At 45.2% G+C, this 26,876-nt stretch overlaps 1 protein-coding gene across 2 annotated transcripts in view; it reads right to left on the reverse strand.

The window, feature by feature from the left end:
• Window positions 1–416: 416 nt before the first annotated feature.
• The window catches only part of RTN1 (reticulon 1), a 116,846-nt gene continuing 90,386 nt past the window's right edge, over window positions 417–26,876 (reverse strand). Inside the window, exons 1-7 of one of the 2 annotated variants that reach the window (XM_057381257.1) lie at window positions 17,159–17,356; window positions 4,916–5,123; window positions 3,882–4,020; window positions 2,921–2,990; window positions 2,505–2,551; window positions 2,355–2,413; window positions 417–1,231 (exon numbers count right to left, since the gene is read on the reverse strand). In XM_057381257.1, the coding sequence (XP_057237240.1) occupies window positions 1,189–1,231; window positions 2,355–2,413; window positions 2,505–2,551; window positions 2,921–2,990; window positions 3,882–4,020; window positions 4,916–5,123; window positions 17,159–17,219 (627 nt within the window). In that variant the 5' untranslated portion in view covers window positions 17,220–17,356 and the 3' untranslated portion in view covers window positions 417–1,188. Of the gene's footprint in view, window positions 1,232–2,354; window positions 2,414–2,504; window positions 2,552–2,920; window positions 2,991–3,881; window positions 4,021–4,915; window positions 5,124–17,158; window positions 17,357–26,876 lie in introns of those variants that run through there. The other variant, XM_057381256.1, reaches the window with a different exon arrangement.

Raw genomic sequence — 26,876 nt, forward strand, 5'->3', positions numbered from 1 at the left:
TGGAACTGATTCTGTTTCAAGCAGATTTCTGAGAACAGCTTTGGGAAGAGAGCTCCTTGGTGATAAGGAAACTCAAAAGCCCTTTGTGCTGACGCCTCCATTCTGTGCTGCTCGTGGTTCACACAGTGCCCAAACAGAGCAAGAGACATTTGTTCACGTGCCTGAYATTTGCTACACCACCATCAAAAATAACCAAACTGTGTGCAGAGATCCTCATTGTATTCAAAGAATGATCATCAAGATGTAAAAATACTGGATGAGCTACTTAATCTTAGTTGGTACTACTTGTTGAACTGCACCATTGTGTAAGGGCAAAGTGTGAGTAGATGCCCAGGGGAAAATCCTTTTAGAACAGAGTGTGTCCAGTCCCCAAATGTCAAGATGATCCCAGTGTTGACAAGAAGGAGAACTTTTTACATTTAGTAACATTTATTTCTGCATTCGGTATCAAGTACATAAGTGCAAATATTCAGAGTCCATAATTAAGTCCATTAGGAACTACAGAGAATGTAATACAAATTGTAATAAATTGAACATGCTGGAACTTTCCAGTTACCATACATGTAAATCAGCCTGTCAATCCTTTACGACAAAAGTACTGGGTTTTGTTTTCTTTTTTTGGTTTATTTTTTTGAGTTATACAAAACTGATTACCATAAGTACCGATTACTGTTTATTTTATTTGTGCTGGAAAACACTAAAACATCAGTCTACAATTCTATATAGTTAATAAAGATGAATCCAACCAGCAACCCAGTGACGTAGAAGCAATTTTAACTATTGCATCAAGTGCGCTAAGCAGGAAAGCCCCTAGCCACATGTAACATTAAAAGTTATAGAAGCAATGCCAATAGAAGAAGGAAAAACACTAAAAAAAAAAAATTAAATAAAGAGGTCAATATTATTTAGGCTCTCACCATCATGCACTTTATAAGCAACACAAAAAACCACATCTAGTACACTTTTCTCTTTACTATACTTTAGTGCTTGACACAAGTGATTGCAAATATTCTAAGTGCAGAAGCAGCAGGGGAAAAGCACTGCTTCCGAGTTTTATGTTTCTAAGATTATGGTGTTGAGAAAAAAAAAAGAATGATAAATTTGCAGTAAAGTGTAAGAACAGAGCTGTTTTCACTCCAGATTTCCCCATTATGCACTATTGTAGTCAACAAATTCTTGATGTCTGCTTTACTCTGCCTTTCTCTTAGCACCTGGGATTTTAGCTTGAATCCTAAAAAACAAAGAAGAAAAAGGAGAAGGATTATGTGGTGAAGCAGTCATTCCATTCCAGTGTATCCCCAGTTAGATCCTCTTATCCAGGGTTAATCTCCAGCCCACGTTYAGTGTGTCATTTCAACAGGTGAATTAAAGTGCTGTAAGAAACAGAWGTGATGCGCTTCTGGGTGTTCTTACAGGCCTGGGGTTTGGTGATTCATCCAGTCTAGGGATTTGTTCAGTGCTATTCTTCCCCCACAATTATTTCTCCACGTTCTATTGCCTATAGAAAGCCAAGTATGAAGTCTAAAAAATGAATTTTCAGCACCAAACTTCACCAGGTCTTCTGCCTGTTCATGGGGGTTTGAAACACTAAAGACCATGGCACTTCCATGGTATTTTCTTTCCAAGRTATTTTCTTTCTGTAACGGGGTGGTGTTCTAATTCCCATTTTGTTCATTAATGCCATCAGCTCCCCACATGCAAAAAAAAMCAGGCTTGGAGTGGTCAGTGGGGAAGAGAATTAAGTAATTTCTTTCTGTCTGTGGCCTGTCAAAGTTTGGACATCAGCCCATGACTGGGCTGCTCTGCCCACAGCTCCCCAGCTGCACAGAAATACACAAAGCCTTAGGTGAAGCCTTCTGTCCAGAACATCYTGTGTAAACTAGGCTCTAGCCTCATCKAAAAGGAAAAATTCATTAGAATAAGGAGACATTACTACATTTGTTAAGTTTCTTATYAAGAAATCCTAGATAGATATGCYAATTCCTGAAACCTAYAAAACTTGTAYCCGTGCTGTACACGRGYRYGCATTCTGCCATCARGTTGKGCACCTGGGATCCCAAATACCGAGGTAAAACCCTTTTTATCCCCTTAAMYGTGTCTGTGTCATTATTAAAAACTGGCCTTTCAAGGCAACACCCCCAGATGGCAGGAGYGGGGACAGAAGGATGCAGTGCCTTGGTCTGCCCTTGGGAAAGTCTGTGTTTGTCCAGGGGTTTGCCCTTCCCCAGCCTCTCCCCTTCCAGGSTCTGGGGACAACACCACTGACAGGGCTCGCTGTCCCCAAGACCAGCCCAGTCCCAGCCACCCCCAGGGCACCATGACCCCACAGCAGGAGCTCCGTTTTCTGAACTAACTTTGCCACGACCGTGTTTATGTGGGTCCGCACCAGCCCCAAGTATTGATCGATCTGTGCCTGCAAAGAGCGAGAGGGGACAGAGTCAGTGAGGAAATGAGTGGCCAGAGCCACCAGAAACACCCCAAAGGCACCGTGCASACACACCTACCTGGTACTTGTCATATACAACGGGGAGAGTAAACATAGACACCACAGCTGAGGAGAAAAAGAGCACAGTGTTATGTTCCTGCAGAGCAGATTCCTCCAGAGGAGAGACCTACTTCGGTGGCAAACTCATTATCGTGCCACTTGGTCAGATGATGCTTTGTATTAAAAATGCACTTTGCTCCCAAATATGGAATTCCCCACTGCTCTGGGACTGGGAGCTGCAAAACCATAAACTGTGAAGCAGATCTAKCAGGAGGGACAATGTGACAGAACGATGAATGTTTGCAGGGAAGGGAAATGAATGTTGGTGGTTTAACTGAGGGGAAGGCATGCCAGGGATGGGCTGTTTTGTCTAAGTCGAAATCGAGACCGAGTTCAAGGTAAAAATAGGTTTTTAAAAGAAATGTAGATTTTTACCCATTATCAGAAGAGTCAGGCCATTGAAGAGGGCTCCCACGTAAGTCAGCAGCCACATTAGTACTGCAAACTAAATTAAAGATGGATCATCACATCACCTCCATTGTCAGCATAAGAAGAAATCAGTTTGCTTAACTAGCTAACCCAACAGCACATCAGCCTTTTTTAATGTGGAAGGGAGTGGTTAAGTAAGGCACATGAGGAACTAAGTAGTTTTTCTAGGTGCATAAACCCCATTCTTCATTCTGCTGCTTGCCCTCTTAGCTGAGCTTTAATGTCTATTTAGGGCTTAAATTGCACCCATGTAGGACTCTGCATAAAGAATGGCATAGGCAGATTTCTGCATCCAATTTTTATGATGGCAGGGGTCATCCCAAACATCTTAACCACAGCCCCAAAATGATAATCTCAGGGACTGATAACACTTGAGGCTGGGAGATGGGTACATTTTCCTAAAAATCTTTACTAATTTAGGAGCCTAACCCATGCCTGCTCTCTTAATGATCCTCCCTTTGTTCTAAAGGACACCTGCTTGGGTACAAGGCTAAAAATCAATAGTTATTTCAGCAGGGAGTGAAAAAAGGCCTTCCTCTATAGCAGGAAATGCCACCAGCAGAGGAAATCCAGATTAACACAGGGGAACATTATTTTATAGCAAAGCAACAGAAAGCATAATGCAAAGATGCCTCTAGAACTGAGGTGGAGCTAAGCTGGTTCTGCAAATTTATATGTCCTTTTAGAAAAAAATTATATTTATGCCTCTCAATACATTCAAATGCAGAGTRCCAAACCTCTAAAGTACAGGAAATAAGCCATTTTAAAATCAAAAACCAGAGCAACTTTCMTATTTGGAGCTGCACAAAACTAGGTTTTGTGACAACCCTGTCAACATGGGAAGCAGCTCTTTGAAATGTAGATTGATCCTCTAGAGAGGGGTTAAAAATATTTAAAGCAATCCTACTTTTAAAGAATCCACGAGGTCCTGAACGAGAAAGAGTCTCCTCAGCTCTTTGACTGTGCTGTTGACGTATAGCTGGAGACAATCTGTGTATTTCTGGATCTGGTCCTGTGAGAGGTTCATCTCCATCTCCAAGTAGGCTCTGCCAGAAACACAGGTCCCGTTACAAATCCAGGAAGTTTTTCCCACTGTTCACCTCATACATATCCACCCCATCATTCCCTCCTTCCCAGACCTCATTTCTGTGCTCTGGAGCAAAGTGTTCCCCTCCCTGCAGGCAGCACACCCTCTTCACCTTCCATGACCCAGCTCCCTGGGTGACAGCTGAGATGGGGCTGTTTGCCTCCAGCCTCGCCCTCTTCCCACTCAGAGCCTGGTCTGGATGGGATTTCTCTCTTTACCTCACCCCAAGTGGGATACAAATCCTACCTGGGGTGTTTCCCCACAAATTTCTGTGCTCTTCTCCGAGCTATCTCATCTCAAAATTGACCCAGGTGGAGCAGAAAGAGCAGCACCCAATGAGACTCTTTTTTCAGTGTGTGTGTTTGCAAACCACACCAGTTCCATTTTGCCAAACTGGTTGGCCCAGCAGAGGAGAAAGGAACAGTGCTCCCTTGGGGAAAAACCCCCAGACCCTGTGCAGGGTGGGGAGTGCTTTGGCACTGGCACCATCATTTAGATATTGGGCTGCTGGAGAACACCATTTTTCCTTCTATTGTCAATAGTTTGTGCCCAGAAACAATACTCTTTTTGCTTGCAGGGATGCTGCATTATCACCAGCTCAACTGAAAGCCTTTTTCTCTGTTTGCTTAAAATTCCCTGTATCTTTTCAAGAAAAAAAAAAAATCCCGCATCTTAGAAGACGACAACTTCTGCTGTGTTTTGTGTTTTGTTTTTTTTTTCTCCCCAGGATCTAAGCCAACGCAGCCTTACAATTTTTGAGACCCTGTGAAACAGAAAATATTATTATTTCCCACTTTAAGAGCAAGGAGAGAATTTCACCAGGCACTAGAGCGGTGCTGGGGTGAAGCACTCACTTGAAGGGGTGTCCCTCGTCCGTCTTCTGCACGGCCTGTAGGACCGATTTGTAGATTCTGAAGCTGATGGTGGCCGAGAGGCCGGCCAGGGCCAGGTAAGCCACGACGCTGACCACGCTGAACTGGGTCAGGGAGAAGAGCAGCAACAGGAGGCTGCCGAACACGATCCCCGTCTGCTTGAGGTCGCGCCAGTACAACAGGTCGATAGCTGCGGGGAGAAACCGACACGTTAAAGGSGGGACATGGGGTGGCCTTAAAGGTGGCCACCGTGGCCACTGTGACCCTCATGGTCCTTGCAGGAGGGCAAAGAGAGCAGTGATGTCCCTTCTCATAGCAGCATCAACAGGAGCTCCTCGGCAGGAGCGGTGGAGGGACTTGAGCGGCGCTGAGGAAATCTCAACCGATGACCTACTTGAAATCCTTGTTTTCCTCGTGCCTGAGCCTGGGTTAGATAAGATGGATGAATATCTCCAACCGCAGCACGGTGGGTGGGTCTCTCGCAGCAGCAAGGCAAGTGCAAGCTGGGGTTTGTGTTGTTGCTAGGGCTCTATGGAAGATTTCAACCTACCTTGGCAATCTGGAAATCACAATTTTTTTTTATTTTTTKCCCCTCAAGTTCAAATGYCAAATGCTTGATCAAAGCGTTTTCCAGTTTTGGTTGGTRATGAATGAGAAAGTTCAGAGCTAGCCACGATAAACCACTTTGCCATTCTAAGCTTTGACAATTTAATTTTATGATTTCATAAGATTTGAGAAAGGAAAAGACTCCTGGTTTTACCACTGCTTAACACTTCCATGAGTAGGAAACCATTTTTTCAGAAAAGGCCTTCAAATAAAGAATAAATCTCTCTTGCTACTCAAATCCAACCATCTCAGAAATACTACAAAGAAAAAAAAAAGCTTTCTGCTTGTTATATAACTTCCCCCGTCCATGGGGGTGCTGGTTAGAACATAACAAGTGCCTAAAACCATTTTCAAAGAATGGATTTTTGCATTTGTAAAGYAGTTAATTTTTACAGTGTTTTTCACCCGCTTTGTAGTTTATTTCAATCTCTCTAGCAAAAAAAAAAGTAGCATCCAAGATAGACACCAAAAAAGCAAAATTTTATGTAAGAATTGTGGAATATCCAGTCCACSAAGGTGAATTTAATCTGTTTACACCAACAACCCGTTTCTGAGAGGACTCTTCAGCCAGCCAGAAAACGTGCTCATGGCAATCTAAACAAAACAGCTTTAATTTCACACACTGCTCAAGTCCTCAAGAACAGCTTGAGCACACCACCAGCCAAACACATTTGAGAGATGCCACTTGTCAAATCATTCTGAACAAAGAGTAAATTCAGGAAAACTGCAATCTGTCAGGAAAAAAAAAAAGTCACCGATACTAAAAGAAGCAAAATTAATCCAGCCTCCTAGACCTTATCATCTAATCTCCAAAAATCGTGAGTCACCACRGCATGTTTGCCTTGAGTCAATGAGTTTTATTACTCATTACTATTACTCGTATTAGCCTGGCTTAACAGAGATGGGCTGGAAATTGCTGTTGTATTACTGAGCTCTCCTCTCTCCATGCACCATTCACATCCAATTATACACTCTATCAATACACTCTATTATAATAACCTTTCACTGGTTTTAAGTGCCAGCATCAGACCTGTGATTGTGAAAATGGATCCTACAGGATCCTACAGCTGCATGGAAGCCACGGGACTTCTTTTGGGATCCTGGGTGCTGACTCCACAAAGCAGGGACCAATCTTTTACAGATACATGCCCACAACTCCTTCCTGCAGAAGCCTCGGGGCATGGAGTAGGGAATGCTCCAAAATGCATCCTCAGAGCACCTACATGAGGAGGTTTAGCAGCAGAAGTTTCACAAATTGCTCACATTGCTGCACCTCCATCCTTACAAAATGGCATCCACAACAAAAGTGTGCAGGTTTAGCTATTTTTCATATTCTTTTTCAGTAAAGGTGCTGCAAAATCCTGCATCACAACAGCTGGGTGCTGTCACCAGGGAGCATTTGGAGGYGTTCTGTTTTTTTGGGAGGGTGGTGAAGCCCTGCCCAGAGAAGCTGTGGCTGCCCCATTCCTGAAAATGTTCAAGACCTGGCTGGATGGGGCTTGGAACAAGTGGAAATTGTCYTTGCCCRTGGTAGGAGAGGKGGAACAAGATGATCTTTAAGGTTCATTCCAACCCAAAMCATTTTATGATTTTGTGATTATTCCCAACGCGGTTATTTTTTGCACTCAAAAATTCCTCTGTCAGAGGACAGCACTGGAAATTTGTGCAAATCTGACTTTGAGATAATTACATTTTCTATCATACAAAACCTCCACATTATTAAAYTGGATAAGCACAGGTGAGCTGGTGTGTGTGGCATGGAACAAATGACAGAAAAAAGGCCACGTACCAGGGGAAAACACTGCCTGGGACACGGGCACGGGAGACACAAACAAATGAGAACTGAGCCAAAAAACACAAATCTGACTCCAATACAGTTCCCTGAGTCAATCCCAATTAATTATATGATCCAAAATGAGCAGCTAAGCCTTTTTCTTTCACTGCTCTCCCAACTCATACTCCTGCAGACTGGCAGTGGGCTACGTTCTTATGCAGAGAGATGCCAAACTGCATTTTCTCATTCCCCTCAAAAAGGAGGCTGCTGAGTTACTTGAGGTAGGCTTGACCAGGTGTGTGTACATCCTGAAAGTTGCCTGCTCCTGCCATGGAATGACTGGGATATTTACTAAGCTGTGTCGGGTAAGGAAAGGATCAGAGTGAGATGGACGGAGGCCAAGTGACACAGTTCTGGGGACATGTGCATGCRGCGAGGGAGGAGATGAAAAGCATCTGGCCTCTTTCTCCAGCCAAAGGAGACCTGGGAGAGAGGGATCCTGTGTCTTTTAGACCCAAGGCAAATATTCCCATGTGCATGGAAACAAAAAAAAAAAAAGTGCCAACTGCTAGCTGGAAAATCTCAGCATAGAAAAGGGGGATATGCGTTGAATGATTTTTATGTGCATGTGTCAGTGCCCAGCTCCAGCCTGGGAACACAATCCCCCCACCCACAGCCTGCCAGGTCTGCCAGGATTTTCAAGGGCAGGAAGAACATCTGCCTGCTCCTCATCCCCCTGAAGGGATAGGGAGCTGCAGCACTGCAGCCCTGTCCAGCTGTTCGGCTGGGATTGATTTGCTGCTCCTCCATTCCTCCTCCTCTCCTTTAAGGAGAAGGGAGAGAGCCAAACCACTTTGCAAAAGGTGCTACAGGAGGGAGGTGAACCTCACAGCTCCTTGGGCAGGGAGGGGGGAGAAGGAGAATCCAGAACTAGAAATCAGCAGAGACTTGGGGAGATTTTGCTGACAGGCCTTAGGGATTCGAGCTCTATCAGTTCCCCTGGAATTCAGAAAACACCTGAGCTMCATGCCAGAGCCATGTTCTCTCCTTCAGCTGCAGCTTCAGTCCCTTTAAAGGCTTTTTACACTATTGGAATGGAATGGAATGGAATCGACTAGACTAGACTAGAATAGAACAGAATAGAGAATAGAATAGACAATAGAATAGAAATAGGAATAGAATAGAGAATAGAATAGGAATAGAATAGAATAGAATAGGAATAGAATAGGAATAGAATAGAATAGAATAGAATAGAATAGAATAGAATAGAATAGAATAGAATAGAATAGAATAGAATAGAATAGAATAGAATAGAATAGAACTGAACTGACAATTTCACTTTGAAGGCACCTACAAGCACCACCTATGCCTACAGCCTGGCCAGTTCAGGACTGACCAAAAGCTAAAGCATGTTGTTGAGGGCATTTTCCAAATGTCTCTGAAAACACTGACAAGTTTGGGGCACTGACCATATCTCCAGAAGCTTGTTYCAGGGTTTGACCACCCTCTTGGTAAAGAAATGCTTCCTTGCTGAGACAGTAGTCRAACACATTTTTGTCCTATGTTTCCTTACCTAAACAAATCTCACTTAAAGGCAGGGAGAGGGGCACTGGGTGCAGAATGCCCCATCTGAGATCCTTTGCCTCAGAGTCCACTCAGGCTTCCTCAGAGTGCCATTTTCTCCAGTAACCATTTACACCAGAGCCAAAGTACCTGTCACATCAGTGTCTGGTGCTRTAAACAGACCAAGGGGCAAAGAAATGAGAAATTTGCTCTTTGACTGTCAGGTGAACCCAGACTTGCATCAACCCTCTTCACACCCTTTTTTTAATCCTAAACAGCACTGAAAATGAAAGATGAGGCTGTCCACCACATTTATACATCTGCTTTGAGTTTTACCTCAACTTATATTCATGTAAAGATGATTAAGGTACCAAAAATCTCCTCCCAAACCCTCTCTAACCCCATGGGTTTAGTGTCTAAGAGATGGCCTGAGCCTTTGCTGAAGGACARCTGCCCATTCCTGCCTGCATCCCAWMCTGAAGAGACATCMACCCAGGCTGAGAGCAGCCTCCCCAGCACATGGGAATGCAGAGGGAACGAGGATGGAGGGCCAGGAGCCGAGCTGGAGCTGCAGCTTTCACACACACACACACCCTCTGCAGAGCCACTCTCCAGGCTGGGCCAGGCTGACACAGCTTCCAGCCCCGCTCCAAGGTGGGCACAGCATCCCCCAGATAAATCAAAGGACACAGGATCCCTCACAGCGTGAATTAACCACATAATTAAGCATTTTGGTTAATCAGAGGGCAAGGATGAAAGGTCCTAGTGCAGTGCAGTGTCCTGCAAGAGCCGGGTGTTTTCCAGAGAGGGGGTGTGTGTGTGCACGGTGCTGCCCAGACCCCRCCACAATGGCACAATTCTGAGCAATGCACGCTGAATATTCATGAAGAAGGAGGCTGGTGCCACGTGAGGCTGTCGGTGTGTGATGTGCATGCAATGGGACAGGGGCTCAGCCTGTTGGGCTGAGCGAGAGCCACATCCGAGAGCCAAAATACCAACTTCAAACCACCCAGTTTGCAGCGAGGATTTGCCAAAGGGGTTTGGGCATTGAAATCAGCCCTGGCTTCACTTGAGGGCTGGGCTCCTTCTGTTTGGAAAATCACTACTGTAAAACCCTGACCATGCCCATTAAYATGCAGGGGCCGTTCAGCTGTAGCTTTCCATGATCTCCCTTTAGCCTCCTGCAAGAAGGGAAGCAACATCATCGCTCTGCACCCTTTACAGCACAACTCACCACAGGTCTGAGTCATTTGTGGAGGTATAAAAGGACTCTGGGTTTTGCCAGAACTGCCTCAGACTCAAAACTTATTTGCATTTATTGAGGAAGACTTACCAGCCATCTTTAAGGCAGCAGTGCTGCAGGTCACTGCCACTGCCTTTGAAGAATTTTTCTGGAGAAGCGTGTCTGATGAGCTGATTATCTGCAAGTATCGCCTGCTTGTGCCTTTTAAATCACAGCAGAACTTGCAAAATGTTACTCAAGCAGTCTTCCTAGCTGAAAAACTTTTCAAAGGTGCCAAAACATTGCTGTAAAGCCATACTGGATGGGATAAACTCATCTAACTAAAATAATGGGATTATTATCAAGGCCAGGTCCCAGATTAGCAATGCACAAAGGTGAGCTCTGTGGTACCAATAACCACCTGTGAATATGAGCAGCTGGTAAATACCCATTTTTTGTGGGGCAAGCTAAAATTAACCTCACAAATGTAAGAAACAGCAGCAGCAGGCAGTGCTTKTGCCAGCAAGGAATGGCTCCCTAGTGCCTGAAAGCTCTCATGGCTCTTAGCACGGCTTGCAGCAGAAAATGTTTCTGCTCCTCAGTGTTCGGTATCAAAAAAGCCAGAAGACAGATGTGGGGGGTGGACAGAGCAGTGCCAAGGTGGACTGATCAATAATGCCCCTGAATCAATTATTCTCAGGACCTGGAAACACAAGGGCTTGGCTTTGGGGGTTTACGTGGTCCCCAGGAGCTGCAGCTCCAGCCTCCTGAGCACAGATCCCAGAGGGACAATAGAGCATCTCCAAACCAACTTGTAACTAAAATGTCCTCCTTCATAGTTATCTTCCCCAAAAATACTAGGAAAAATGGGGATCTTTGCATTCCATGTCTCAAAAAAAGCATTTTAGGATGAAAATTACAGAGCGAGCGAGCAGAGACTGGACAATTCAAATCTTCCACAGCTTCTCCTCTGAAAATCTCTGCTCTCTCCTTCTGACTTTGCAAGTTTTTCCTCTACTGCAACAACTGTGTGAAAAATGATCATGCCTCAAGCAGCATTTCCATGGAATTTAGTACAAAAATTGTGAGCAAACCCCTGGTACCCAGCTTCAAATGAGGCACAAGGGCCTTGATGATTATATGAAAGGTTGTATGCTCTTCAGTACACTACAACACYCTTGGAAGTGATCAACCTGCCCTCTCCACCATGGAGGCACCACCAGGCCCCCTTAGGAGGTAAAATCAATGGCTTGTACAGCTTCACTCCCTATCTAGTAATGGTTTTTAAGAGGAGTAACAAAAACCTCTCTGTATAGCCTTTACTTCTGTACACAATGTAAAATCACAAGTTTCATAAATATAAATGCCTTCACAAGGCATTACTCAGACCTTCTGGGAGTGAAAAGATCAGGAAACATAATTTAATCAGAACAATGTTGTTTATAGCATTGTCACAAAAATATTTGAAAACAACAAATCTGACAATGCTGCCGGTTTTGGAGCAGAAATAAATATTGCTCATATTCAAAGCAAATTGTAGCTTTAATCACAGGCTGCAGGACCAGCTTTTCCYTCTTCTCCCCAGTGAAGGATCCAGTGTAGACACTGTTCCCCTCCCCATGACAGATTTGATTCTAATGTAATCCAGATGGATACCCAGTTTAATGAGCAGTCTGGTGSCTGCAGGAGACTGCTGTGATGAGCAGCAGAGCCAAGAGAGAGTATCTGTGCTCTTTCATGAGGCATGTCTCCTGATCCTTCATCTCCAGCCTGGAGGAATCTCTCCATACCTCCACCTCTGACCATGAACTTCCTGCCCTCAGTTCAGCTTTATGTCTTTATCATCCACCTGTTTCAAAACTTGAAAGTTCAGACCTTCTCAGTCCCCAAAGTCTGATGAGAGGAGACCAGGAACAGTAACAGGATCAGGGAAAAGGAAAACCTCGATGCAGGATGCCCTCCATGTTACATCCTACAACATCTGCAAGACCAAGATGTGAACAAAAAAGTGTYGATTTATTGCCTGATGTGAGGCACCAGAGCCTCACAGAAGAGGATTGGCACTAAAAAATCAGCCCTACATCCACACCACACACAAGTCTACTGCAGCATCTATTATTATTAATTATTAATTATTATGTGATTGTGGCTGCTATTAGTGATTATGCTGCTGTTATTTGCATTTTCACGTGAGAGATTAAAATCAGGATTGAGCAGAGCAGCAGGAGAAACACACACCTCCTGCTCTTCAAGCTGTATCACTGCCTGCCTGGGCCAGGTTCTGAGGAGGATGTGATGGCTCTCACCTCAAGTGGGCAGAAACCAAGCAGTCCAAGCAGAGTCCCTGAATGCAGGCTCTGAGTGCATATAACGCTATATTAAATATTAAGATTTTCCCGAGATGCTCCTGGACCCAAGGAATAAACCTGGACTCTCTCTTAGACTCTATSCAAACATTTGAAAATCTGCAGATTTTCCAAAGGAGTGGTTTAGACCTATGTTATTTGTAATTAAATATGATGTGGAGAAAGTAACCCTTCTGATGTCAAAAAATCCTCACCAGAACTCACTTCCCAGAAGAACTAATGAAAACAAAAGCAGCCCTCCAATACTTCCTTCACCTATTGCCCCATCATCACCCTCCTCATGGAGTTTAAATGAATCCTCAAGAAATAACTTAAAATACTCTTACTGTGAAGGAATTCTCATCTYGTTCTGATAATCAAAGAATATTGTCCATCAGTTCTTGAAAGACACGGCTCTGAGCAACCTGGTCTGGTGGAAGGTGTCCCTGACCGTGGAGGTGGGGTGGAACTGGATGATCTTTAAGGTTCCTTCCATCCCAAACCATTCTGTGATCCTATGCTGGCACAGCAGGTGTGCACAGCACTTTGTCTCACTGATTATTTTTGCCATCAGCAGGAATGTGCTGGAAGCAGAAGGGATACAATTTCTGCATCAGTGACAAAAAAAAAAAGGAAGCAAATCTGAAAGTGGTAAAAAATCTTGACAAATTTTCTTCAAGCTTCACAGGAAATCATCTGTGAAATCAGGAAATAAATTCCCCATAAGTGAGGCCACTTTTATGAAACTGCTAGCTAAATTGGTTACAACAGGTGATGATCTGGTTGCAAGATTTTAGCCCTACCAAGAGCCAGCATGAGAACCAAATACTGGGACAGATCTTTCTCAAGTGGATCCCAGATGAGAGATCAGCCCAYAATATTTTTGGGAAAGCACTGAAGRCACCAACTGRCTGAGGTTATATTTTCATTATAAAGCTATAATTAGACAGACTTCCCAACTGTCAATAAGATTATGGACTAGCAGCATGCAACCATATCATTGCCATCGAAATTCTTTATCAATCTTAAAGTGAGGAACATCACCATGAACAGTTGGTGCAGCTTCCCATCACCCTTTGGAAACCAACAGATATATCAATCAATAAAGGGAGCTGGCTCTCTGAAAATGATAACGATGCTGCCAAGGAAATGATAATCAATAACTGCAGTCCCAGCACAGTTATGTCAACCAGATGGATCTGATGAAGTCTGCAGTCCTTTTCCACATTAAGTTATAATTATACTGTGGGTAATATTTAGGATCATTTCTATGAACAGCTCACGGGCCTGTGTCTCTGGATCTTTGCATTTTTCTTTTCTAACAAGTCTTGCAGAAGACTGAAGCTGCAGGAGCAAACCTGTCACTTGTGACCAGCCAAGAGCTGGCAGATAGAAGGAAGAGTGGAAAAGGGAATATTCTTGAGGACCAGTGTGCTGATATCAAATAACTCCACCAAGCTTGGGTGCAAACTTGGGCACTGATCTCATCTCTAATCTCTGGWGATCAGTGACAGGAMMTGAGGGAATGGCTGGAGCTGKGTCAGGGGAGGTTTAAGCTGGRTATTAGGAAAARATTCTTCAMCCAGAGGGTGCCTRGGCACTGGAACAGCTCCCCAGGGCAGTGGTCACWGCAYCAAAACCTGACTGAGCTCRAGAAATGTTGGGACAACGCTCTCAGGCACAGGGTGGGGCYGGTGGGGGTCCTGTGCAGGACCAAGAATTGGACTTTGATGATTTTATGGGTCCCTTCCAAYTCAGRATATYCTGTATTTCTATGATTCCATGTCCTTCCTAATCCAGAGAAGCCTCCCTAGCAGGGTGTGGATCTGTGTCCTGGGGAAGGCACAGGGACCTGCTCCACCTGGAGCTGGAGGCTGCGCTCCCCCAGCTGCTCCTGGAGGAAAGTTGTGCACTCTGTGGCACACTCGTGTCACACACACTCGTGTCACACACACTCGTGTCACACACACTCGTGTCACACACACTCGTGTCACACACACGGCTGGCACTGCCTACAGGCTGCTCCTCCAGGGCCCACAGCCACCAGCACGCCCAGGGGAGGACATTTCTCCTCACACTCATGCATTATGCATGGCTCCATCCCAGCCTGCTTCRAATGCATCACCTTCCAGTGCAGAGATGACTTGGGCGTGGAAGTGGCTGCAATTCCCCAAAGCCACCCTKGATAACATTTTGAATGAAGCAGGCAACCAGCAGGGGGGTGAATTACAGGTTCTGCTCACCCAAGGGCTGGATCACGATCTACCTTTGCTCTAATCCTGCAGGATGGACAGGTAAAACACAAAATTTCTAAACATGTGCAGCAGCAGCATTGATTCACTGCAAGGGAAGTAACAGCACCTTGACAGAGTGGGGCAAAATCAAAGCTTCACCAAGAGCCTCTCCAGCTTCTCACAATCCCCACCCAATCTGACACCAATTACAAATTCTATATGACCAATTCAATGATTGCAGGCTTGGCTGATTAGCAATCAAAACTTTTGTTAGCYTCATTGTTGTATCTCCATAATTTCAGTAAAAAAAATGCTGTGTGTTTACTGAGCTTTCTCTCTGCATCTGTCACACTCCCAGACAYATTCCAGACTTTTCAGGGAGGAACCATAACTCCATTGACAATGAAGCTGGCAAAATTATWCAACTCCAGATTTGCACAAAACTGATATTCCAGGTCGAGACAGAGACAACATGAATAATAGATATTAAAAGAATCAATGAATCGTCTTCAGTCTTCATTCTTCTGAATTTTAAATTTCCTCTATTTTATCAGGGACTGATCAAAGAATTTTGATGACAGGAATAATATTCTATGGCTATTTCATATTTTCTGTAGATTCATTTTGGAATCATAAAGCACCACCCAAAGAAAAGAAAAAATATGCAGGTGCTGTGGAAGTGAGGCGAGTGATTTATTTTAGCTGCGTTGATWTTTTTTCAGACCTGGGGGTTTTTTCAAATCAGCATGGGACATATTGTGCCATTCAATTTTCATCAAATCTACCCCACTTTCAAAAAGGAAAGCACTGAAGAAGAAAAACCCCACTATTATTATTAATTATTAATTAAAGAGTAGCAGCATGCCCTTCATTATTCCCCTTTTTAATCAAAAAATATTATTTTTTTGATAAAGAAGGAAAATACTCAGTTTGCCTCTAAATACAGGTGGTTCAGCAATCTGACTCAGCAAATCAACGTTTTTATAAGAATCAGCAAAATATTGAGCATTTTTGAATACAAAAAAACAACAAACCCAACAAACCCAAACCCCACCCTAAGAGGAAGTTCATCTGCAAAGCTCAGATGAAAAGACCCCGAAGTTTGGTTGYGACTCTCCCATATAAGCTTAATGAATCCCACAAACGTCTGGAAAACCCTTGYCCTTCATTTCTGTATGGAAAGTGGGAACTGCTGGAGCCTGGCATTTAACAGGTGCATCTGTTTACTTCCCAGCTACTCATCTTCCTTTAAAAAAAACCTCAATTTCTAGAAACAATTAGATGCTGAATTAAGATGGCAAAAATATCAATCTCCCTAGAGACTGAAAGGTCTCCCCATCCCTTCCCCGCAGCAAAAAAACACTTTAGGAACGTGTTCCGGCTTCTGTTGCATCGAGCTGCGTTTATGAAACTGTCTGCGAGCATCCTTTAATGAGATGATGCCATGGAGTAATCTCTCTCCCGGGGACCCCGTTGTGAGCATCAACACCACGAACTGACTGTTCAACGTAAACATGAACCTCAAAATTAAAAAATACATCCAAACAAAGCCTGCCCGGCGGGATCATCCGCTAGCTTTTCTCCCTCTAATCTGCCCAACCGAGCAGCGTCACAGAGACTGTCTTTTATCAAAACAAAGGCTGGATGCTGGCTGGGAAGTGTGAAGCCGACTAAAAATGGCTGAAAAGCTGTCCAAGGCACCCGGGAAGGTGGCCAGCCCCACCCAGCGCCGACACCGACCCGCTCAAAATACGCCGAAAATCAGCCCGAAAAGGGAGATGCCATTGTTCCCCTTCGCCTACGCGGCAGCGCGACAACATCACCGCAACATTTTACCCCCGAACGAGCGCTCGGGAGAGCAATGAAAGGATTAATCTTTTTAAAAAAAAACAATCCTAGAGCAAAGTAGAAAGCGGGGGGCCATCCCKCGGTGCCCCGGCGCTGTCGCCCTCCTTGCCGAAGCTGCGTTTTCTTTGTGTGACACAAGGCTAAGCCTGGCTCTGGGTGTGTCCGTGGGCAGGAGGCACCCAGGAACCCAACGCCACCACCTCCAACCCTCGCCGGGCACCAAGGCACCGTCACCCGGCTTCCCTAAAGCCCGAAAGGTAGGAAATCATGCCACAGATATCCCGACGGAGAGAGTGGAGGGTGAGGAATGACGCCGCTAACGGCAAGGGCGGATGCTTTGGGGATGAGCTGTAAGGTGGGAAGGGAGGACCTGTATCCTGGATGCTTTCAGGGTGAGACACCTGGGGATGCGAGAAATGCATTCCATGAACAGAAAAAATGATTGTTGTTTTTTTGGTTTTTTTTTTTTTTTAATCTTTCTTAAATTTCCCCCCAAAGAAAAGCTCCGCGGGGGAGGGAAGAGAAAACCAGCATGCAAAGGCCCACAGGTGAACAATGCAAAAATGGATGGATCCTGCCTTTGCCTCCTCTGCCATGCAGTTCTAGCATGCAACACCAGAATAGATATAATACCCTGACATTTCCAGTTGCTCCACAGACAGTCCATCTTGGTGGAATCGGCACTGGCTTGCATCTCGGAGAGCTGAGGGCTTGGCGGTCCTTTGGTCGGAGGCACTGCGTTAGCAGTCAGGCATTCCCGAGCATGGGTGGGTCGGTGGGTAGCGCTGCCTTCTCCCCGCTCGGCTCCGGACTGATGCTGTAAGCAGCACAGGCGGAGGGGGAGGGCATATTGTACGCGCTGCGGTCTCCACTGCAGCAAATCAGCAGTGTGATGTGGTTGCCCTAGGGAGCAGGCTCCTTTGAAAAGGGGATGCGGTCCCTTTTCAAATCAAAAGCTTGCGCTCGGGCGGCTTAGCCTGCTAAGCCATGGAAATGGTTAAGGCAACCTGATGGCAAAGAAATAAAAACAAATTGGGTGTGGGGGGGGAGGCGAGGGGGGGTGAGCAGCGTTTCCTGTGTGTSTGTACGGTTGTGACTGTTCGTGTTCCAGAATTTTCTTGACAGTGATGGAATCCGGTGTTTTCTTCTCTCTCTTTTTTTATTTTTTTTCCCCTTTCTTATTTGTTTTTTTAAAGATTTTTTAAAGACCAAATTTCACGCAAACCCTCCCGGTTTTGATGCCTCCCTCTCCTCTGCCTGGCTGGGTGGGGTCAGGGAGCAGGCAGCAATAAAAAACAAGGTCAGGATCCCACCCCAACAGACCAACCCCTATTTTGCTTTTTTTTTTTTTCAAAACTCTGCAGGGAGAGGGTGACCCATGTGTATGMCAAGCCCTGCCACACCAGGACTCCCAGTTGCACCCAGGTTTGGGGGTGCAGGGAATAGGTACTGCCTCCTTTTGCTGCCCAAAATACTGCATAAACCAGGATTTGAGGTGTATGAGTGCAGGAATACAGGATAATTTGTGAAAGGCCCACTAACAGCTGAATTTCAATATGGGCCCCAACACTCCGCCCCAGCAGGACATGGCCTCTGCCTCAGTTTCCCCACCAATAAACTACTGTGAATAGCCTTGCAGAGACATCATAACCATGCAATGGTTACTGGAAAGAAAATCCTTTGCCACTCAACCTCTTTGCATTTCCAGATTTTGGGTTTTTTAAGTAACATTAAGAAATTCCAAAAGAAGGCACCCCATTTCACTGAAGAGTGATCTGAGATACAGCATATCAAATGACCCCAGCTGGGGACCTCTYAGCTCTGAGGCTGCATTTAAACCTTTAGATTGTGACAGTTCATGAAATAATTTTCCTTTAGCTGTGTTTTACTGAATTTTGCTCTTTTATGTGGGAACAGACACCAGCAGAGGCACAGTGGGTCACGTACCCATCAGGATGGGGAAGAGTTTGAACCTGTCTGGTCTTTTGGCTGCAAAAACAAATGGTCTTTAGTGCCTGAGTTAACACATATCTCTTCCAACTGGCAGTAGTAGGTCACTTATCCTTCCCTCAGGTAACATTTTACAGAAAAAAAGCCAAAATTTAAGGAGATTCACCATGGTATTATCTTACTCTTTACCTAGAGTAAGATAGGAAACTCTGCTGGGATTACAGAGGCCAACAGCTCTTGTTCATGTTTCTAAACCATCTTTGAAATCCCCAAAAACATTTGTTTAGGCTTGAATCCAGCATCTCCATTCCCCTAACAGGGAGATCATTAACTAATTGGTGCAGAACTGGCTTCAACTGTCATTGCATATAGTGAGATTAAACCATCTACAATGTGACAAATCTGSATTTTGTGTTCTTCCTGACTTTGTTGAAAAAAAACAAAGGGAAGAAACAGGTTGGCAAGGAATTATTTCTAAGCAGGGACTGATGGGTTTAGACCCTTTTCAAGAGCAGAAAATATCCCTATTGATACAATTTCCCCTGCAAACTCTTTGCAGCTCTGCAATGGGGTTCCAGCACAGGTATTTACAAGCAATGTATATAAAACAGAGCCATAATTCACATGAAACCCCTAAATCCTTGAGCACCTGAAATAAAGCCATAGACACCCCAAACAGTGCATAGGAGAAATTCATGGCTGCTGGAAGTGTTTTACCAGCAACACAGGAGTCAGAAGGCAAAACATCTTTGTCTGGTCTCACTGCAACCCACATTTCTCAGCCAAGAATAAAGGACAAATTCCCTATGGACAGAAGAGTGGTCCATATGCATTTAACATCCCACTAATGACCTCTCCTTGCCTTCAYTGTTGGTAGGAATTTTTCCTGCCTCAGGCTTCATGTCTCCATTTCCTCTTCCAGGCTACCAAAACGAACCACACCATCAGGATTCCTGCTTAAATTCCGACTTCCCTTTGGAAAAGTGTCTCTTCAGACCTGGCCCATGTGATTGGACTCTCCCACACTTCTTCCAGAAATATTTTAGTCCACAGGCACCAGAACCCATYGCTTCATCAGCAGGAACAAGAACACTGCATTGGTGTCAGAAACAGAACTGAACTGGAACAGTCAGATGAACACACTCAGAAAATGCACATGGGCTGAGAAGAGCTTCCAGTGTGCACTCACTTGTTCTGGGAGCTGAGGCAGGTGAGGGACAGAGGCAACTCTATGTATGACTGCAGAAACTTGTTCAAAATCCCAATCAGCACTGTGTGGATCCAGGACTAAAATGGCCATTGATAAAAAATTAATTTCCACAATGAGAATTTAAATTACGCATTCAGTAAGCAGTGAGCCAGAATTAGGACTAAGCACTCGGCCATCAATGCTGAGGTTAAGAACTGCTTCTTTGCCATAGAACTAAACCAGGACCACCAGCTCAACCTCTACACAAATAAACATTGSACTGCCTGGACCTTAAAAGGGTGAGATGTGCACAGAGATCTTGTCATCAGCTGCAGGAAAGTTCAGTGTTGGAGGAGAGCTTTCCTGTGATTGTGAATAGAAGCAGGATGAAAAGTAGTGAGTGTAATTTGCTTCCTTGAGAGCACTGTCCATTGGAAGCCTCCTTGTGCTGTGGGTGTTACTGAAATTCTTCCAGACCCCAAGAWGTGTTAGTGAGGTCACATGAAGCTCAGTGCTGATGGCACAGCCACAAGCCAAGTGRGCTCATCAGTATTTGCCCATTAAGTAGCTTTGCTGGAGACAATGAGTATAACATAACCTGTGTGTGCAAGATGTGTGGGGTAAGGACTCTGAAAAATAAAGTTGCTTGGTTGCTTTTAGCCCAACATTGCAGGAAACCACTGGCCAGGTGAGCACATGARTAGGGTACTGCTGTCTGCCTTGTTTCTTTCCATCCCTCCAGCTCCAGCAGAGATCACAGAATCATAGAATCATGGAATGATTTGGGGTGGAAAGGACCTTAAAGGTCATCTAGTTCCAAACCCTTTGTCCACGGGCAGGGATGCCATCTACTAGACAAGATTTCTCAAAGCCCCAACCAWTCTGGCCTTGAACACTTCCAGGGATGGGGCAGTGACAGCAGGGATGGCTGGATGAGGGGCAGGCTGTAGTTCTGCAGAGGACAGGGGCACCCTGCCATGATGTGTGGCCACCAGGGCTGTGCTCCTGAAATCCTACAGCAGGACTGGTGCTCCAGCCCTACCTCACCTCCCTCCAAAGGTCCTCCCGCTTCCAACCCACCTGTGCACCACTGATGAGCTCTGATGAGGTCAGAGCTACCAACATTTAAAGCTTTTTGAGTAAATACACTTGAATTGACTCAACAGTCCATRGGAGCTCAGAAGCACCCACTGTTCTACCACAGGAACTGAACTGTCAGGGCTATCACCAGAGCTGGAGGGCAGGAGTGGAAGTCAGCATTGGTTTCAAAGATTATTTCATGATTAAAAACCCAAAGACAGAGCCGAAACCATTGCTAGTCGTGCTCAGAGCACAGTGACTTTGAAGGCACTTTGGGCTGGTGGCATTTTCCTGCATCACTCTGTGTCAAGGCTCCGTGGGACACATTGAGGGCAGCGCCAGATCTGCCACGAGGYGCTGAAAGATCCCCACACTTAGCACTTTAGGAGAACAATAGCATTAAGGGAGATCATTGGGGKTTTTTTTCCAAGCTAATTTGTTCCTAGCATTAGCAACAAAAATAGAGAAGATGCTATTTTAAAAGTTGCATTAATATGTCTCGAAGCTCTAAAGAGCGGCGGGGAATTTTTGCCTGAGTACTCCAAGCAAGGGCAGCCAGCAATTACATTTTCATGAAGAGGCTGTCAATAGCAGAAGGATGGGCCAAAYCCTGGCTCTGCTCTCATCCTTTTCACTGTCTTGTGCTCGTTCTTGCACATTTTCTGGCCTGTAGAGTCACTCAGAGGCGGCTTAAATGGCAACACTATGAGCTGGGAGATGCTGGTGGCTGTTTCAGGTCCATCACTTCTCACAGACAGCCCTGTCCTTGCTGTCTCTTGCCCCAGGTCTTTGCTATTTTCTCTTAGGAGATGTAAAGAAGTGATGAATTACCTTTTTTCTCAGGTCTTCAGACCACAAAAAGAATCAATAAGTTGCTAAAAAAGACAATATGGTCTTAAACTGGCACAATTAAAGTCTGAAGGTSAATAATAGCAACAAAAGAAGCCCCRYGCCCTGGCATGTCACATAATGTTCCAGCCTCCCTGCAATTTCTTTTTAAGTCTTGAAATGCCTGGATTTATAAGGGTTCTTTTCAATCATCAGCCAAAATATTTGGGTTGTTCACAAGGACAAGAAGTGTGATCTTGAGATGTGCTAAGCTTCTGCTCTGCTGCGGCTGTTTCACTTTYTGCTCAGCAAAACTGTTTTTCACTTTGCTCAGAGAATGAGATTATAGATGCATATATCTATATAAAGAGATATATGGATATATCTAATCATGGAACTGTAAATTGGAAGGGACCTTAAAGATCACCCAGTTACACCCCCTACCATGGGCAGGGACACTTCCACTATCCCAGGGAGCTCCAAGCTCCATCCAGCCTGGCCTTGGACACTTCAGGGATGGCTCAGCCACAGCTTTTCTGGGCAGCTGTGCCAGGGCCTTGCCACCCTCACAGGGAAAATTTTCTTCCCAGCATCCCATCTAATCCAAACCTGCCTTCTGTCAGATGAAGCCATTCCCCCTCCTCCTATCACTCCATGCCTCTGTCCAAAGTCCCTTTCCAGGTCTCTTGCCAGCATCCTTTAGGCACTGGGAGGAGCTGTGACGACTCCCCACAACCAGCTCTTCTCCAGGTTCAAGAGTCCCAAATGTGTAAGATAAATTATCACAATAGGGTGAGATTGTATTATCCTAAAATAACCATATACAACTGCATGATAACCACATATAACTGTATAATGACCACATATAACTGTATAATAACCACATATAACTGTATAAAAAGACCTCATTACTATAAGATTTTTCAGCAGCAAGCCAGTGACACAAGCCAGATGGATGGGTGAAAGATCCAGGTGAGATCTGGAAGCTTTGTGGTTGCTTCCTTCCCTGAGAAYGAGGTGGCCTTTCCTTGAATCCCAATAAACGAGCCTTTTGTGGGGAATTCCTGAGATTTGAGGTTATTGTTAAGACACAATTTTGGATTTTGGGCCTCAGAGAACATGGCACAGAGATCCCAGAGATGGCTGGGGCTCCTGTGGTGCCATTTGAGCTCCCTGATTGCTGCATGCAGCAGCACAACGAACACACAAAAAAACCAGTTTTGATTTACTCCTGGCTCTTCAGAGTTGGATAATTTCTCTTGGTTCTTTAATGTTATTTTTGAACTGTGAGGTTCATAGAAATAAAGGCTCTATTCCTGCCATTGACCTAGAAAATTCTTTTGATTCTTTCCAGTGGGACTACTTTTTTTCAGTTGCTGGGAACCTTAAAATCATRAGTTTCTCTCCTCCGGGGGAGGTGGTTGCTACATCCTCACTCTTCCTTTAAGATTGGATCAGTAAAGCTGAGGAGACCCTAAAACTCTGTCTGACCTCCTGCACTCCCCCATTACAAAGGGAAGTGCTTGCAGCTTATTCCCATTTTCAAGCCTTGTGCTTTCAAGCCTGTGCTGTGAAATTTTTCTCTCCTACAGCATTGCTGGTGCTGCAGCTGGCATTATTAATTCCATTTCATTAACTGATCTTCTTAATGTACTGGAAGACAAAAGAGAAGTCGGTCCTGAGACCACAGCGTGGCTGAGCCTTGGGAGATTTCTGCCCAGCCCTCGTGTCTGCCACAGGATTCCTACATGACCTTGGGGATTGTCTCTCAGAGGTCTCTGGGTCTGCTTGGTCTATTTAAATTTGGGGCATCGTCTGCTTCCTGAGCTTTGTTTTTGCAGCACCCAGCACAACATCTGCGGCTCCAGCAAAGGAGTTGTGCTCATTTTTGCAGCGCAGCTCGCAAGGCTGGGGTCGCCAGCTGCTGTTCTTGGACTGGGGGAGAGCAGGCAAGGTTGTAAAGATGAATTTGGATTGCAGTGCTCTTGGAAATRGGGAAATCCTACCTGGTGTGCTCTAAGGGGGACTGAGGGCTCTCCTCTTTTGCCAAGCACACCTTGAAGAGATATGATGATGTTGATGAATTTTTAGCAAAATTCTTGAAGCTGGTGTCCAGTGCCTGAGCTGGGGAAATGAGGCCTGGGCTGTGCCAYGTGGCAGTGCCACAAACCATCAGGGAACCTGTCCCTGCCTGGGCAATGTCCTGTGCTGGAAGCCAAGGAGGTGACTCTTCCACACAGCAGCGTTAGAGAGATCCTGTCCTGCCCTTTGCTCCTCTGCACACCCAGATCCTGAGCTCAGGCAGCTCTGGTGAGTCCCCAGCAAAGATGTTCAATACCAAAATGCCAAAGCTTTGCTCCCAGCTTGCAGGGCCACCTTTTGCTCCTGCTCTGCTGGGATCAGACCCAACTTCTGAAGCTCCAGGTGCTGATTTGGAGCCTGGGATGCTCCGTCCAAGTGCAAAATGCAATTACAAATTTTGCAAATGTGACTGCAAATTAAATCAACAGCCTGCAGGCAGAGGATCAGGAGACGGAGGCTTTGTTTGCAGCAGTGCCACGAGCCCTTAATTCAGGTTGGGATGCTCGTAAACAACCAGGGGAGCTTGGGAAGGAGCTRTAATTTGCAGCATTTCTGCTGGCTCGACTGCTCCTGTCCCTCCTGCCAGCCCAGTGAGGCCAGGACAGAGGGTGCAGAATGCCTTAACGCAGACCAAGCCCCTTTCCCCAGCTCCAGATGTTCCCAAAAAATAAAATTTCTTTGGGGAGGGTGCTAKCCAGAAGGCTCTGAGCTTCTCACCACGCTGGAGAGCTGCTCCAAGCATCTCACCACGGACATCTCTGCATCCCCCACCCCACCCTGCAGGGAGGATAAAACACAGCATCGGTGGAGGTGTGCGGGTACTGTGGCCAGGCACCGGCTCGACCGGCACTCGATCGCCATGGCAACCCCAGCTTTCCCCGGAAAACAGCAACACATCACTGGCAAACTGCTGGATTCAATATCCACTGCCTGCTCCACGGAGGAGACACACCTGGGTTCCAAGATGTGCTCTGCAAAGGGATGGCTCCAATCACACTCAGCCTGGGAAGGTGGCTGTTAATATGGGAAAATCCTGGCTGGGGYTGCACAGAAATAGAGGACAGGTCAGACAGGGGGAGGTTAAGAAGCAGCTRCTCCTGTCCTGGGCAGGCAGAAATCACAGTGCTTGCAGAAGAGATGGAGGAGGCAGAGTGTGGTTCTTATTGCAGCAATGCCAACGGTGCTGCATGGCACAGAGTGGGGGAAGAGAACCCAAAAGGAGCAAAAAAGGACATAAAATACTGGTGTGTAAGGCAGGAGGGCAAGTGTGTGAGGAGGGGAAAGCAAGGAGAGAGTAAGGCAGGGCTCTGTCGAGAGTCTGCATGGGCACTGGCTGGAGAAATGCTTTGGATGGCGGAGCAGCACTCTGAGTTTTAAATGTTATTATGGGCCTCTAGGGCAATTAGAAGAATTAGATCAGGAAATGATGKGCCAGAAGTGTTGGCTGAAAACTGGTCAGAGTTGTGCTTGCTGGGGAAACGAAYGGGGAAAATGGTTTTGTGTGGCATTTTAGTACACTGGTTGGAAGTAAAGCTGCACAGAAAAGCAGAGATGGTTTGAGTAGTGGGGGGCTGGCCCTGCACCAGCATTTCCCCTCACATGGGGGAGAGGGAAGAGGAAAGGACAGATTATATGTGTATATCTTATGRAAGATACCATAAGCAAGGTCATGCAAGCTTCCAGCATCCAATCAGCAGAATATGCCACGAAAATCCACACCCTGGAGCCAAGCTCATTAGCAACTTAAGGTCAGTCATCCCTAAAACTAGTTATCTTATGCAAACAGATGCAAAAGGAAAAAATGCAGAACTGAGTTGAACCCACTGAATTTGTGGAAATGGGTTTTTCTCCAAAAAGCAGATCCCATCCCTGAGCACTTGAATATCCTACAACCTCACTCCCACTCTGCACACAAGGAGAAAGTCCTGATTTGGATGCTGACATCAAGTATCTGAGAAAAGACAATTTAATTTCCCATTCTCAAGGCCAAAGGATTAAAGATAGATCAGCAAAACTATTTCACATTTGGAAAACCAAATGARAAAGCCTAAGGAATTCACATTTCCCTGACGATATTGTTGAACAATCTAAGCCACATTTTCCTGATTGCTTCTGCAAAAGGACTGGTAGCTCTCTACTCTGGGATGAGTGTGAGTAAAATAGAGGGTATAGGGTGAATTTGAATGTATATATGAAAAACTTAATTTTTTTTTTTCTATATTTATCAATTAACAGGCAGCTTGAAAGTCCACTGGACAAAACTGAACATGGGAAGGTGTTTTCCTTATTGACAGCAYATTTAACCACTCTGCTGCAATAATAGCACATGGCTAAGGTAGACGCAAATTTCAGAGTAACTGTGTAGATTTTCAGAAATTCAGAAATATTACCCCAGAGCACTGTACATGAGCAAGGGGAGGTGGAAGGATAGCATACTACATTTTCTGCATGAATAGTAAATTCCCTTGCAACAGTTTGGCTTCTGCAGAAATGGGGGATTTCCATAAAGAACAGTAAAATAGGTCTGGGCAAGCATTGCAAAAGGTCTGCTGGGATTTCAGAACTGCTTTCCTTCAGGGTTTCTCTCCTTGCAAACACTGAAGTACGTTGGGCTTTGATGAATCTCCCTGACTGAGACAGGTACCACCAAATACCTTTTTGTGTTATATCAGTTTGTTTGTTCTTAATAAATCCACCCAGGGATCCAAAGCACAGTATCCCTGTGCCCCACCTGAGGTTCTTGCATTTCAAATGCCAGGTACTTAAAATTAATGTCTTGCAGATGAATCAGAGATAAACCATAATGGTATGACAATTATTTCAAATAATTATAAATTCAAGAAAACCACAATGTTTTTTGTTTGCAAACCAAAACCACCCAACCCCCAAACTCAACTGCCCTATTTTGTTTTGGATGAACTTCCTTTTTCACAGGTGCAGTAGATGTGACCAGGTATAGCTGAATTCTGGGCAGGGCTCTGAGTCCTGCTGGTTGTCAGCACCTGTGGGGTTGGGCTTTGGAAACCTCAGCCTCTGAGTCCCCCCAGCTTGAAGGTGAGAGACAGCATCCCTCCAGATTAGGATGATTAGGGGGCCAGAAGAGAAGGACTTACTTCATTTTGGAAGCAGCACCACCTCTTACCTTTTCCAAAACACTTTCTTTTTAACTGTGCTTTTTCTTTTCCTCATTCTTTTCCCAGACTGCCTGACATTTAAAGTGAT

The sequence above is a fragment of the Malurus melanocephalus genome, unplaced genomic scaffold (genome assembly GCF_030028575.1).
Source record: "Malurus melanocephalus ecotype Western Australia unplaced genomic scaffold, MMel_1.1 scaffold_502, whole genome shotgun sequence".
Lineage (NCBI taxonomy): Eukaryota > Metazoa > Chordata > Aves > Passeriformes > Maluridae > Malurus > Malurus melanocephalus.